Source organism: Panthera uncia, chromosome C2 (assembly GCF_023721935.1).
Source record: "Panthera uncia isolate 11264 chromosome C2, Puncia_PCG_1.0, whole genome shotgun sequence".
Lineage (NCBI taxonomy): Eukaryota > Metazoa > Chordata > Mammalia > Carnivora > Felidae > Panthera > Panthera uncia.
In genome coordinates, this window is record NC_064810.1 from 7,982,399 (window position 1) to 7,999,041 (window position 16,643).

At 37.9% G+C, this 16,643-nt stretch overlaps 1 protein-coding gene across 8 annotated transcripts in view; it reads right to left on the minus strand.

Moving 5' to 3' along the window:
* Positions 1-16,643, minus strand: part of TTC3 (tetratricopeptide repeat domain 3) — a 127,030-nt gene that overhangs the window by 25,560 nt on the left and 84,827 nt on the right. For all 8 annotated transcript variants that reach the window (XM_049627860.1, XM_049627859.1, XM_049627858.1 and 5 more), the window contains 3 exons: positions 13,298-14,366; positions 12,301-12,366; positions 7,267-7,416 (listed from right to left, as the gene is read on the minus strand). In XM_049627860.1, coding sequence (XP_049483817.1) covers positions 7,267-7,416; positions 12,301-12,366; positions 13,298-14,366 — 1,285 coding nt within the window. The remainder of the gene's footprint in view (positions 1-7,266; positions 7,417-12,300; positions 12,367-13,297; positions 14,367-16,643) is intronic.

Here is a 16,643-nt window from a genome sequence, read left to right on the forward strand (position 1 = left end):
AAGCCCAGGTAGTGAAAGCAGAGCGAAACAACTTCTTAAGGCCTCATAAAGAGGACGCTGCAGAAAAGTCCCGAAAGACCAGCAGAGCCTGCTTATACTGAAGGGAGCATCCAATACATTTTGTCAGATGAAACAATGGATAATATCCTCAACCACATATTAGCAAATATTCAAGCAACAATCTTCACGGAAGTGCAGGCCTGATGTTCTCTGATGTAGGCGGACACAGAATATGTAGCCACAATTCACTAAACCCAGTTAACCCAGTTCTTTGGTGCTCAAATGCACATTGTTTGATAACATCAGCAGAACTATTCTGTACATTGAGATTCAAAGATGACAACAGTTTAAGGGTGCCTGGGTGGCTCAGTTGGTTGGGCGGCCAACTACAGCTCAGATCATGATCTCACAGTCTGTGAGTTCGAGCCCTGCATCGGGCTCTGTGCTGACAGCACAGAGCCTGGAGCCTGCTTCTGATTCTGTGTCTCCCTCTCTCTGCCCCTTCCCTGCTTGCTCTCTGTCTCTCTCTCTCTCAAAAATAAACATTAAAAAAAAAAATTAAAAGATGACAACAGTTTGGTGGGGGAAGTATGCATAAATGATAATTACTACACCACACACAAAAATTAACTCAAAATGGTCATAGACCTAAATGGAGGAGCTAAAATTATACAACTCTTAGAAGAAAATACAGAAGTAAATCTTGATGACCCTAGATTACGAGGTTTCTAAAATATGACATCAAAAGTAAACAACAAAAGAAAAAAGTGGACGATACTGAAATAAAAAACTGTGCTGCAAATCATGCCATCAGGAAGCTGAAATGACAACCCGCAAAATGGAGATCGGACAAATATATTTTCAAGTATGGAAGATGGGAGAAAATATTTAGAAGTCATATATTTAACTAGCAATTTGCACCCAGATTAAACATATATGAAATGCTTAAGACAAATAATCCAATTAATAAACAGACAAAAAATTGGACAGACATTTCTCCAAAGAAGATATATAAATAGACAATAAGCACATGAAAAGATGCTCCACACCACTGGCCTTTAGGGAAATGCAGATCAAAAGCACAATGAGAAATGGCTTCATACCCATTAGGATGGCTACAATCAAAAAGATGGTTGATACTAAGCATTAATGAGAATGTGGAGAAGCTGGAGCCCTCATACACTCTACTCGTGGGGATGTTAGCTTCTACAACTATTTTCGAACAGTCTGGCAGTTTCTCAAGCAGTTAAATATGGAGTCAGTGTATGACCCAGCAGTTCTGCTCCTAAGCATATTCCCTCAAGAAATGAAAACATATGGTGGTGCCTGGGTGTCTCAGTTGGTTAAGTGTCTGGCTCTTGGTTTCGGCTCAGGTCATGATCTCACGGTTCGTGAGTTTGAGCCCCGCGTTAGGCTCCGTGCTGACAGTGCAGACCCTGCTTGGAATGCTCTCTCTCCCTCTCAAAATAAATAAATAAACTTAAAAAAAAAAAAAAAAAAGAAAGAAATGAAAACATATGCCCACAGATATTCATGGCAGATATTCACAGCAGCATTATTCATACAGTCGAAAAGTAGAAAAAAACCCCATCAACTGATGAGTGGATAAATAAAATGTGGCACTGCCATTCAATAGAATATTACTCAGCAGTAAAATGGAATGAAGTACTGACATGTGTTACATGGGTGGATGTACATGGATGTACCTTGAAAACATTATGCTAAGTAAAAGCAAGCAGTCACAAAAGACCACACAGAGTGTGACTCCATTTATATAAAATGCCCAGAATAGGCAGATCCATACAGTATATGAGTGGTTGCCTAGGGCGGTGGGAGGGAGGAGAATGGAGAGTTACTGACAGTGGGTATGAGATTTCTTCTGAAGGTGATGAAAACGTTCTGAACTTAGACTGTGGTGATGGCTGTGCAACTGTGTACGTGTACCACAAACACAGAACTGTATACTTTAAATGGGTGAGTTTTATGGTAAATGAATTATATCTCAACAAAAATGTTAACAAAAATAGTCACTGGATAATATAGTGAGGTATTTATTATTACCATTGCATTAATAAGGACCTTGAACCAAAGCTGAGGTTACCATCAGCAACTGCTCCCTTAAGAAAGTGATGCCTGAGCTAGGTGGACCCAAAAAATGAGAAGTGAGCCAGGCTTGGAGAGAAAGAAGGCCACTTGAGGCAGAAGAAACAGTGCTAGGAAAAGAGCCAAAAGTGAAAAAAATCACAGGACAAATGCTATCCAGTAAGTATAGAGGATAATGCAGAGAACTAACTAGTAAAGGAGAAGGTGGATGATGGAGGGTCGGCACCAATCATGGAAGGGTTTTTAAACTCTTGGTTAACTACTGAATGTTAGTGAATTTTGGTGCTGACCTACTATGGCAGAGGGATAGCATTCACAGTCCCATCCTTATCTACACCCTTTGTCATGGGACCATCCAGGTTCCTTCCATAAAGAGCAGTCTCTTTTCTCTACCCCTGAATCTGGGCTGGCTATGTGACTTGCTTTATCTAATGGGATGTTAGCAGACCTGACGTCAGCAGAGGCCTGAAAATTTCTTGTGTGACCATCCCTGCTTGTCCTTGCACTTACTGGAAGAAGAAAGACACATAGAGCAGAGCTGGTTGCCCCAATCGTCCCAGCTGAGGCCATTCTAGATCATTCCATAGCCAGGTGACCCCACGTATATGAGCAAGTAAGCCAAGAACAACAGAACTTCAGCTGATCCAAAGGTGAAACAGTCCAGCCCAGCCTAACTGGGATAAACCAATCCACAGACTCACACACTTAACATTTACTATTATAGGTCACTAAGGTTTTGTGGGTGGTGGTTAGTCAGCATTATTATGGCAGCAATTAACTGACACATCCATACTGCTTGTGAAGTGCTGAGAAATATTTTTCAAACGGTTATGGAACTGACATTCTCTTAGGGGAGGACAAAAGCAAGGGATCTAGAGCTTGACACTTACTAACTGTTCTGCCACTTAGTACTGGTATGACTTTCAGCAAGTTGCATTAGCTGCTCCTGCCTCCATATCCTAACAGTAAAATGGAGAAAATACTAGTGTACTATGTAACATTAGTATATTATGATTGTTTGAGATTAAATAATCCATGTAAAAAATTTACAATTGAGTCTGGCACATAATGAGCTACATAAAGGTTAGATCATAAACGCTGAACTCAGGGTGCCTACATGGTTCAGTTAGTTAAGCGTCTGACTCTTGATCTCGGCTCAGGTCATGATCTCACGATTCGTGGGATCAAATCCCACGTCAGACTTCATGCTGACAGCGCAGAGCCTGCTTGGGATTCTTTCCCTCTCTCTCTGCTCCTCCCCTGCTTACTTCCCCCCAAAATAAATAGATAAACTTAAAAAAAAAAAAAAAGGCCGAGGGGCACCTGGGTGGCTCAGTCAGTTAAGTGTGTCCGACTGTCGATTTTAGCTCAGGTCATGATCCCATGGTTTGTGGGATCAAGCCCCATTCAGGCAGCATGCTGACAGTGAGGAGCCTGCTTGTGCTCTTGCTCTCTCTCTCAAAATAAATAAATAAACTTAAAAAAAAAAAGCCTGAAGTTGGCAAAGATCATGACTGAATGAACAGGAGAACCCCACCTCTACACAGATGTGGGCTGAGGAATTTTTGGGAGGCAGGGCCCAAGATTCTGTTTTGATTTTTACATCAAAATAGGACAAAGTTTTAAAATTCTACTCCATTAACTTATTCTAGGTCAAAATTATTTTGATTATGTTTTAAGAGCCAAAGTCAACTTAAATACCCATCTTAGCTATATGAAAATCTCATTAAAGTACCTTAAGAACAGGGGAGACGAGCAATGATTGCTTAATGGGTACAATAGGGTTTCTTTTTGGCGTTATGACAATGGTTCTGGAATTAGATAGTGTTAATGGTCATATAACATTGTGAGTATACTGAAAACCACTGAATTACATACTTTGTAATGAATAAAATGATGAATTTTATCTTAATAAATTAAAAAGAACATAAACCCGTGAGCAATACTGCAGTCACTTATAATCTGCCAATTGCAAGTTAGAGGTAAAACCAACAGGAGATTCTGGCTTTAGAACAGGTATTTTCCTCCGACATAACAGATAACTGGCCTAAATAACTATTAAGGCCATCCTAGCTCATGATAATAAAACCCCATCAGCTATATACAATAGCTAGCTCAGATTTTTATTGATGCTTTTTATATGCCAAGCACTCTTTAACTGCTTTGTAAACAATTTTTCTGAGTAGGGGCATGAGCGGCATTTTGGGTGGGACAACTCTTCCTTCTAACTATACTTAGTATCTCTGGACAACCCACCCTCGTCCAACCACCCCTGTGAGTCCTCAAAAACCTACGAAGTACAGATTGTATTACTAACGAGGAAGCTGAGGGTCAAAGAGGTTAAGTAAACTAAGGTAACAGAGGTATCAGATGGTAGTGCTGGAGTTCAACCTAGGCAGCCTTCCTGATGCCTGAGCTCGGAAACGTGATTTGCTATCGCTTGTCTAGAGTGCAAAGGGTGGTTGTACCTAGTATGTGGTATCAACCAACTTTCAAGTAGAAGTATTAGCTGATGACCTCAGTGATCTACAGAGTCCAAGACCATGGGAAAGATCAATAAAAGCCACGCATTTCTTTTTATGTTTATAAAAGATTTCTCCACAAGCTAATTATGAACACAATCATGATTAATAAAGAAATGGCCACAGCTACATCTCATCGGCTCCTGTATAGACAACAACCCAAAAACTCAGATGAGCAATTTATTCTGACAGGACACGGGCCTACATTTTACATGGGAAATCTAACAACCCAACAGGCCTAAAACTGGGGGACTAAATAATGGCTTTTTTAAAAAACAGACTGACTACACTCTTAGGACCCCCCCCCCCCCACTTGAAAGCAGACCTGAGCCTCAGTGAAGTTAAAAAAGCACATTAAAAGCCCAGTCCCAGTCAGAGCTGCGGCTCCCTAGCAGCCCTCCACCCGAGGTGACTGAGTCACTGTGAATTTCTTGGTCAAGTATAGAAAGAAAGGAAGATGCCTTGAGAAACTGCACAAATACAGGACCCAGTCAGACCAGCAGTTTATAAAGCTGGACAAGCCTCTGCCAGAGAGAAGCAAAGCTCGCTCACCGGAAGCCCAAGTGGCAGAGTCTGAAAATCTGCTCTCATCACTTAATCAGGTGGCCATAAGCATTCTCATATGGATTTAGTAAAACTGAATTTTACTGAGGTAATAGAAAGCTTATAAAAATATTTTATTTTGTTAAGCCCCCAGACAGCTTACTCAAATTAGTGTTCTATGAGTGACTACTGTGCAGGGTTTTATTTTTGCTCCTTTTCTCCTCTCCCAACCAGAAGATCTCATTCAACCAGGCAACTGACCAGAAAGTCTGGTTTCTTCAATTGCTCTCACCCTTCAAATCTCCCGTCTCACCCCAAGTGAAGACAAGTTATAACAGGAACGTGGTAACCATTACAACAGCAGTATTTTAACAGCTACCTTTACAAACTGACCCTTTTGTTCTGGGTGTGCTTAAATACCGATAATACCCTGATTAAAATCCCACTAAGCTAATTTTCTTCTATTTAATATGCTACCACAGTTACTGATCCAGACTTCTGGAACAAATTCTTACCTTTTTTGTGTTTAATTGAAGTATACTTGACATACCATGTTGAATTTGTTTCAGGTGTGTAAGACAGTGAATTGACAATTCTAAAAATTAGGCAATGCTTACCACGATAAGTGTAAATCCTTCCTTTCTTAAATTAACTAACATCCACTTGTTATGCCTGTACAGAAGACCTCAGGTTTTAAAAAGAAACACGCTAAGATTCCTTTACATCTATAATTCATTTCCCCACCAATTCAGTGTGCCTTGCCACTAATTAATTCCAATAGCCAGTTACCTGTAACTGTAATCCATCTTAGCTGATGGAATTCAAGGTCAATTCAAGATGATCTAGGTGATTTTGCAGATCGAATATGCCTAAGCTTCATGTGTCAGTCTTACATTTCCTTCAGAGTAAGGTGATGACAATCGTAGTAGTAATAACAGTGGCAGAGGCAATACTTACAGAGCCCTTACACAATACACAGCTGTAAGTACTTTACAAGTATTAATCTACCCCTGTGAAATGGGAGCTATTGTCACCCCAAATTTCCAGATACGAAACTAAAGCACAAAGAAGTTAAGTGACTTGCCCAAGATGAGAACTGGTACGGAATTAAGCTTGAATCTGAACCCAGTTGGTCGGACCCCAAGGCTCACACTATGAATCACTAATGCTACACTGCCTCTCAATATAAACAAGGATTAACTTAGAACTTAGTCACCAGAAAAATTAAAACTAGAACTACCCTACAACCCAGCAATTACACTATAGGTATTTATCCAACGGATACAGGTGTGCTGTTTCAAAGGGACACATGCACCCCAGTGTTTATAGCAGCACTATTAACAACAGCCAAAGCATGGAAAAAGCCCAAATGTCCATCAATGGATGGATGGATGAAGATGTGAGATATATATATATATATATATATATATATATATATATATATATATGGAATATTACTTGACAATCAAAAAGAATGCAATCTTGCCACTTGCGACTAAGTGGATGGAACTAGAGGGTATTATGCTAAGTGAAATTAGTCAGAGAAAGACAAATATCATAGGACTTCGCTGATATGAAGACTTTAAGAGACAAAACAGATGAACCTAAGGGAAGTGAAGCAAAAATAATAAAAAATAGGGAGGGGAACAAAACATAAGAGACTCTTAAATATGGAGAACAAACAGAGGGTTACTGGAGGGGCTGTGGGAGGGGGGATGGGCTAAATGGGTAAAGGGCTTTAAGGAATCGACTCCTGAAATCATTGTTGCACCATATGCTAACTTGGATGTAAATTAAAAAACAAACAAACAAAAATCTCAGTCACCAGAAAACAGATTTATTAAAGAAGCAACTGAGTATAAATAAACGAAAACCCAGATTCACAGCCCTTTTCTTACAAGGCAACATATAGCAGAAGTTCTAAAACACTGCAAAAACACTGCTACTTTAATGTCATACAGAAATTTAAAAAAGCATTATTAAGAAAAAATCCGTTGTTCAGCCAACAATGCTGCTGACTCAGCTAACTGCGGCTACTAAAGTACAGACCTCCTGATCATGCCACATGCTACTAAAGAGAAGTTTCGGACAGAATTACCTTGTTTTCTTCTGAGTTCCTTTTCAACTTTTCTTCCATGTCCTTGGTCTCTTCCGAGACCTTGAGTTTAATCTGCTCATAATTTTCACATGCTTCCTTAAGCTGCTCTTGTAAAAGCTGGTACTCCTTCTCAATCTGTGAAAGATCTCCCTAAAAGTTACAAAATTATCTGTTAAAATAGTTTAAAATACCCTTTTCTCATCTTGTTCCAAACAGTCTCTTAAAATAAACAGAAGAGAAAAAGAGGCAGATGAAAATTTACAAGGGAAATGTCATGATAATTCAAGAATTAAAACCTCCTAAACAGTGGTTAGCAAAGCCAACTCTTTTTAAAGTACAATTATTCATATTACTGTAACTCATAATGAAACATTTCAATCTGTCCTATAATTAGTTCTGAATATTTGTCTTAAAAGGGTTCAGTATTACTAAATCAATAGTGTGATGTGAATATCATTCTCCATGATTAACATCAAGAACTATTTATTAGGTTTAAAAAGCTGTATGTACATATGCATTTTAGATATGAACAAAACATATTAACTTTGACCCTACTTTTAAGTGTTTCAAATGGACAGTTGTAAAAATGACAAGTTAAAATATTATCAATGGTTTCCAGTTATGTAACTATCTCTTGGACCAGCTTAAAAAGCAAAAGCAAAAACAGAAGCATATTTAATGTGAAATATTGTCCAACAAGAAATGTTATTTACGTGTTTTTAAAAACCTTTCCTTCTGAAAAAAATAAATAAAAATAAAAACCTTTCATTCTGAAGGGAGACTGGGCGGCTTAGTCGGTTAAACGTTGGATTTGAGCTCAGGTCATGATCGGGCAGTCTGTTGAGTTTGAGCTCTGGACTGGGCTCTGTGTCTCAGCCTGGAGCCTGCTTTGGATTCTGTCTCCCTTTCTCTCTCTGTCCCGCCCCCACTCGTGCTCTTTGTTTCACTCTCTCCCAAAAATAAACAAACATCTAAAAAAATTAAAAAAACATTTCATTCTGCTAAGACAGTCAGCAATCACACCTGTGTGTCTGAAAGGCGTCTGGGTGGGCTGGCAAGTCCGCCCAATCGCGGCTGACTGCTCTCCCCAGGGCCTTAGTGGCCAAGCCTGGAACTCTATCCCAGGGGCACAAACCTAGGTCTATCTTCCCCCACCTCCTGCACCTCAGCATCTTCCAAGTTTAAAAAAAAAGCAGAGAATCAAGGTTTTGAAATTCAGTGATTTATCAGAGAACTATGAGCTGTGACCAGAGTGACCACACATGTCAGTCTGTTTTGAGTGTCCCAATTTTTATTTGTCCAGACTAAAAGTTTGGCAGCATGAATAGAGAGTCCACGTTTAAATAATAAATTAAATGGTCAATCCCACTACGACCCAGGAGAAAGACTTTATGGTTTTAGACCTTAGCTACCTCTATGTTCATTCTCAATTCAGCAAAAGAATCACAATGAATGAACAACTTATTATTATGTATCAATTTATACGCCCAAGTCACCAAAGGAACAAGAAATTATAGCCATCTCTATGTTATCACATACAAACTTCACCACAATTCTGTAAGAACATTATTCACACCTTTTAGAGATCAGAAAACCAAAGTTGAGAGAAATTAGGCAACTTCTTAAAGCCCCTGAGGAAAAGCAACAGTGCTGGGGATTAACTGCAAGTCTCACTGGTGAAGAAGCCAACACTCAGCCACACTAATGATAAGGTCCTGAAACTAACTGCTAATTTAACAAGTGTTTTTGAATTCTCCCAATACTGATGAAAAAATGTGAGGGTGAAGAGCATACCTGGTTTAGAACTCAGTATGCTATAAGAACTCAACACCAGATATTCTATACGCAAAAATGTTCACTACAGCACTGTTCATATGCCTGAAAAGCTGACACAATCTAAATGTTCAACAGTAAGAAACTAATCAAATAAACTATCATATTCATACAATAGAATACCAAGTCTGCGTTAAACATGATGGTAAAAATCTATATTTACTGACATGGAAAAAATCCATAACATATAAATACCGAAAATTTTAAACACAACATATAAGCTACAATCCTATCTTTTAAAAAGAATTGCTATCGCTTCTCGGCCTTTTGGCTAAGATCAAGTGTAAAAAGAATTGCTTACTTAAATGTAAATGTTAAAATAAGGCCTAAGGGCTGCACATCAAAATGTAAATAAGGGAGAAGGCAACATAGATGATTTTTAATTTCTCCTCCATAATTTTCAGTATTGTTCATTAAAAAAATTAAGAGTTCTACATTTTTTTTTAAATGTCATTTTTGAGACAGAGAGAGAGAGAGAGAGAGAGAGAGAGAGAGTGTGTGTGTGTGTGTGTGTGTGTGTGAGTGTGGGGGAGGGGCAGAGAGAGAGGGAGACACAGAATCCAAAGCAGGCCCCAGGCTCTGAGCTGTCATCAGACACTTAACTGACTGAGCCACCCAGGCACCCCATTACATTACTTTTTTAATTGGCCAAAACTATAAAGCTATTTGTACCAAGCATAGCAACACAATCTAACCTTACTTCTTCCTACTTAACTATCTATCTGGTCTTGTAAATCATTCCATATCAGTAATAATAAAATTGCTGGACTATAATTCACTTAATGAGTCTAATACTGATGGATATTTAGGTTGTATTCAATTTTTTGCTGACACTAACACAGATGAAACAAATATGCAAATACCCTTGTTCACTGGTCTCTATACATATATAGGAGTGCAGGTAAATTCCCAATTGCCATCCCCAGAAATTTACATTTTTACATTCTTTCAACAGTGCATAAATGACTTTCTTATTTCAGGTGGAGCTGGGCATCTTTTTATATGTTTAAAAAATCATCCTTATTTTATTGTGGATTGTCTATTCACATCCATTCCCATTTTTGCATTAATCTTTCCCTGATTAATTTACAGAAACTTTGTACATTAAACAAGGCAATTAGTTCTCTATCTGTCCCTATACCGCAAATAATTTTCCTAGTTTGTCATTAGTGTTTTGACATCATGTGTCTATTTGTCCATATACAAATACATGCTATGCATACGTACACACAGATTATATATGTGTATATATAAACAGATACTCTTTGTTATACTGTTTATTAATCTCATGAAAAAAATTTCCCTTTTTTTCTAGGTAAATTGTGGATCTGCTTTTTAATACTGAAATCTTTGATCTGTCTGGAATTTGGTATATGGAAATAAGGTGGGGACCCAAATTAATTTCTTCTAGACAGGCAACCCGTTTCTCCTAATACCACATATTTAATAAACTACTTTCTGTTCACTAATACCATTTTTATTTATTATACCTTAAGTTTCTATTTTCTTTTGTTCTATTGTCTCTTATTTTAACGTCCTATTTATGTGCTAAAATAGATTCATATTGTATTTCGCTATCTAGATGCACAACTCCCTTTCTTGTAATTTCTTCTCCTTGGGCATTCCTGATGCTTACTTTTCTATGTGAAGTTCAGAATCAATTTGTCCAGTTTCAGATAAACCCTGTGCAGGAGGCAGCCACCAAGGTGGCCCTCAAGATCCTCACCTCTTGGTATTTATACCCTTGTACAATCCTCCTCTACAATGTATCAGGGTTTTTGGGTTGGTCTGTGTGACTAAGAGAATACATAAGAAGTGATAGAAAGTGGCTTTCTAAAGTAGGTCATGAATGCTATTGCTACTTGTACCTTAGATCAACCACTCTGGGGAAAGCCAAGCCCCATGAGGACATGAGGACACTCAAGTGGTCCTACATGGAGGTCCACAGGCAAGGAACTGAAGCCCCCACCAATAGTCAGCAGCAACTTGTTAGCTGTGTGAGTGAGCCATCTTGGAAACAGAACCTCCAACCCGTTACTCCTTGCAGATGGCCAGATGAGCCCTGGTCTATATCTTGGCTGCAAGTCCTCAGCAATCTCCAGAACCATCAGCTGAACCGCTCAATTGCTGACTCAGAAGCTGTGAGATCATAAATGTTTATTGTCGTTTTAAGGCACTAGGTTTTAAGGTAATTTGTTATGTAGCAACAGGTAACTAATACATGTTGTTCATGATTGTACTGGAACTGTGTTAAAAGCTTTAGGGACAACCAGTCTCTTCACAATAATGGACCTTCCTATTCAATACTTTTCATTTACGTAAGTCTTTTGTGTGTTTCTCAGTAGCATTTTAAAGTTTTCTTTCATAGATTTAACTATTTTATCTTTTGGTTACTATTAAAAATGGAATTTTATCTTCTAGTATACTTTGCAACAGATTGTTGTTTACGTACGGAAAAGTATTCTATCCAATCACCTTTCTGAATTCTCTTAGAGTTTGGTATTGCATTTTCACTTGATTGTTTTTTAATCTTCCAGATACACAATGTTAGCCTCCGTAAGAGATAATACTACACCTCCTCTTTTACAATCTTACTTCTCTTAATTTTGTCAGTTGCTATCTCCAGGATAATAAAATACTAATGGTCATGTTTCACCTGAAAGTGAGATGAAGGCTTTGGCTTGAGAAAAAGATATTAGCATGTGGAGAAGTATTCATCTTTCCCCATATTATTATGAGTTTTAGATGAGAAGGGGAATTGAATTTTATCTAATACCTTTCAGGAACTATGGAGTTGGCCAAATAACTTTTCTTAAGATACATTAACACAATATATTATATTAATAGCTTTTCTAACTGAATCATTCTTATAATGGTGAAGGTTTTTATTATAAAACTTTCTGTATCATTCACATGAATAAGCTCTTATATATAAATTAATAGAGGCTCATTATACCAGTTAAAACAATAAAGCCATTATACTTTGAAATAAATAAGCTAGGGAAAAAACACTTTTGTTTCTGCCTCTTTCCCAAATTCAATAAAAACAATTCTTTTTTTGTCACGTTCTAAAGCTTATTGCATGGTAACATTTTATATGGAATTAGCAGATTCCAAAATAGTTCTAGTTCATCATTGCCATCTAGTTATAATAATGAAAACTAAGAAACCTTTAAATAGTCTAATACAATTCTGACTCACCTGTTGTGCCTCAAAAGGATCATATGGCTCAGTATTGACCTCTTGATGTGTTATATTCCAGGACACCTTTGGGGAAAAACAAATAATTCCATTAAGCTCAATTCCTGTGGTAAAATAAATCCATTATGTAATGACATTTTAAGACATGCTCACAATTTTTTCGAGGTGTGTTTTATTTATTTTTCTCCAATTTCAATAACTCACACTTTCTACAAATTCTTGTATTAGGAAAGAGCTATCATGTAGAATTGGTAAAAATGAAAATGATTTCGGTTTATTACTCTAACATGTGCTTTCAGAGCTTTCTAGAAAACAGAAAACATAATGAGGAGGGGGATAATCCAACAAGGGTCTAATGAATTCATGCCCGATAAAGTGAACTACAGAACATAAACTTATTCTCATGCTTGTTAGTAACTTTTATTCACATCTCTTTTGTTTGTCTCCACCTGGTTGTCTTTTTAGAGAAACTGGTTTTCGTAAAAGAAACTGGTCACATGTAGCCCAGACTCTGTTTTTTGGGGCCACCTGTGCCAAAAGCATATTTCCTTTCATTCTCCATACAGTAAGTCTATGGGGGCAAGCACCCCACGTTGTGAGGTTTCCTGGTCTAGCTCTAACTGGGTAGGTAGGCTGGTGTGTCAGGGCTTCAATACCAGGATGTGCAAGTGCTACAGAAGTAACTACATCATCCTCAATGGTGCCATTATTAATCATTAACGTGATGGCTCCATCTGCTGATTCCTCTATCTCATTTCTCAACTGGTACAAAACTTGGTTAGGGAAGAAGGGTATTATTTACTAGACCCAAAAATTCTTTCTGAATTACCGATCATGCCCTACAAACGGGTTCATATTTTTAAAACATTTCCAGGCAAAAGCTTTCATAACCATTATAAAGTCAATAATTTAAAAGAATTTTGGTAAATGGCAGAGAAAGATGAAAAGGAAAATTTAACTTCAGTATTGAGATTACTTTTTTCTATTTAGGTCTTACCTGTATAGCAGCCATTTGTCTATGTGGAATATTTGTTACTTCGTCGGTACTTTCTAGATTTACTTCCCACTTGTTGGCAGAATTTCCACAGTGACCTTCATGGCTGTTAGACCCACTGAGGGCTGTACCGTCACCATTCATGCTGCACCGTGTCTTTAATGATACTTCCAAAGATTCCTGAAGGATCTGTGTTTTAGGGGCAATCTCGTTACCAGGAGGAGTATTCTCAGCATTCAAATGAGGACCCTCAAAATATACAGCAGCACTTTCATCTGGTCTGTCACTGGCTACAAATGATGGCGCCACTGGTACTGATCTTTGCAGCTGATATTCAGAAGGAACGTTGGCTAGAGGTGTATAAATGTTAGTGTACTGGGGCAAACTGGGTAACACGTTCATATATGTTGGTGGTGTCTGGGTAATGTCAAATCCCCGAAAGGGGAGGTATGTACAGTATCCTGTGACCAAATGGGGTTGAGACCAGTAGGTTGGTTTCACATCCTCAGAGGCTGGTTTGGGAGAATTACAGGATACTTGCTTGTGACCGGCATCCTCAGACACTGATGTGGGAGAATCAAAAGAGACCTCCTTGGGCTTCTCATCCTCAGAAGCTGATCTAGAAGAATTATCAGACACTGGTTTCGGCTTCACAGCTTCACAGGTTGGTTGGGGAGAATTAGCAGATACAGGTTTGGGCTTCACGTCCTCAGAAGCTGGTGCTGAAGATAACTCAGACACTGGTTTGGACTTTACATCTGGTTTAAATTCCCTCGCGGTTGGATTCAGTGGTAGTTTAACTCGTAAATACTCCCCTGTTTTTGAAATTTCTTCCACTTTTGTCTTAATGTTTTTCTTCTTTCTCTTTTTCTTAAGCCGTAATGCAACTTTCTTCAATGCAATACAGTTGTCAATCACAACAAAACGAGGACATCCCAAGAGAAAAGATTTCAAACCTCCGGCTTTTTCTAGTATTTGCCGAGTTTCTTCTGGGAAGAATTCATATTCTTCAGAGAACATTTTATTATTCATGTCCAAGGGACCATGCTCTTCCAACAACTGAGAGAAATAACTTGGAAAAAATTTATGTTTACATGTTATTACAAGGAAGTACTTAAACATGGTCTTTTGAAAAAAGTGTTTCCCCCAAAATTCTCCCAAAGAAAAATACTATTTCACTTCCAACTGATCTCAACACCTCCCCAACAAACATATTATACTCATATTAAATCTGACAAAAGCTATATGCAATCAGTGATACTCTAGAAGCAAAATTTTGTTTACCCTTGGAGAATAATCCTTAAAAAATTTGTTGGGAAAAAAAACCAAAAAGGGATTAAAAAGTTATTTCATAAATTTCAATTACATAATTATACAATCTATTTTAAAAGTAATGAAAAGAAAATTTATTCAAGAAAAATAACAAGAGTATCAGTAACAAGAATGTCAAATGAGAAGAAATCAAATTTCATTAAAATCCTATTGGAATTTACATACAGTAAAACTCAACATTTTTCTGTTTAGGAATATGCAATGATTCAGAAGTACTGAAACTAATCATGTCTGATCAATAAACCAATACAAACAAAACAAAAAATCAAATACATCAATATAGCAGAGGATCAGACACACATAATGGGGTGATCCCTTAATCTACATCCAGTCCTAGACTGGGGTGCACTCCAGTTAAGGGGCTATTTTCTTTTCCCATTCTTGTGTCAGGCTCCAAGAGCCTTCCTCTTCCATTAGAATCTGGTATTCAGTCTATAACAATGGCATAACTAGCAACCAAGACACATACTATGCAATTTCAAAGAAATAGAGCCTCCACATTTTTTCCACTGCCTAAGTAGCAATGAATTTTTCAAACATTGAGGCAGGACAAAATTTAACAAGGGTCCCCAGCCCAAAGGGAAAGCGTGTTATAAACCATATTGTGAATAAAATTTTTATAGTTGCTATTATTTGAAACGCAACACAAAAATGAACTTTAACTCTATTTATACATCTTTCTAGCCCTCAAAAATCATCTCTGTAAGGGAAACACTGGGTCCAAAATAGCATAAATATGACTTCTTTATAACCAGTGTCTTACAGGGGTTAGCAACCATCCATTGATGCACAGAACAGTGGTACTGGTATGGCTGTTCGGCAGACATGAAAGAGGCCAAAGCTCTAATGAAAGATGCTAGATACAACTGAAACAAGAAGGCTGACTCCACTTCTGCCAAGTTAAACAAGATGCATCTCTCTCATCATTGCTCCTGTTCAAAGTCTCAGACTCTAAAAGGGATAGTGTTCCTGCACTTCAGAACCAGAGGTAAAAACGGCACACTACATGAGACAGCAGTTTAAACAAACAAACAAAAACCTAACTATACCAGAAAGATTAATAGTTCTTATGTTGTTATCTCATATATGCAAGTACATGTTTACTCGTGTACATATATTTTCACACTTGGATAGGGACCATCAAGGTCTGAAATGGTCATGGCTGGCCTTCCATAGTGCCATTACAGGCCACTGAAGGCACAGGGGCAAGGGACAGGATGAAGAAAACATTTGGGAAAGCATTCCCACCCTAGTATGCTGGCGGTGGTCCTTTGACAAATCACTGTTTTGTAGAAGCTCATGATTCTTCCCTCACAAAGTCATTCTCTTTACAATACAGTGTGATCAGACCAATGATGCAGCTCTCCTGCTACTTGCAAGCTGTGCGAAAGGACTGTGTCTTCTACTTTGTCTGCAATCTTCCACAGTGCTTAACCCTAAGTGGTTAAATAAATCGTGGCTGACTAATTAATACCACGAAAGAGGTGGCAGGAAAAGCTAAGTGCAGAACGCTACCCAGTGAAATACAATTCCCTTCAACTATCTAAAATCATAATTGTTATTAGAACTAGAAGAGGGTCAAGTCAATTATACACCAATCAGTCTAATCCCCAGCTTCACAGTGGGGATTTAGCATTAACAGCAGTTATCCCAATATTCTGGATTCCTTGCATAATATTTTTTTTTCTACTCTAACACTCTTGTCATACACAAAATTTTAGTTTCATTTTTCTTTCTTTTACCCACTGGCCACTAAAAGAAATCATTCTTTTTTTTTTTTTTTAAGTTTTATTCATTTATTCATTTAAGTAATCTCTGCACCCAACATGAGGGTCGAACTCACGACCTCGAGATCAAGAGCCACACGCTCCTCCGACTGAGCCAGACAGGCACCCCTAAAAGAAATCGTTCTTAAGCTCATCATCACATGTCTACTTTTGAAAATTCAGAGAAAGAACTGTTTTGAGGTGTAACTTCCTGTAAGTTTTTGACTTTAAAGTTTTATCTCAAAATACAT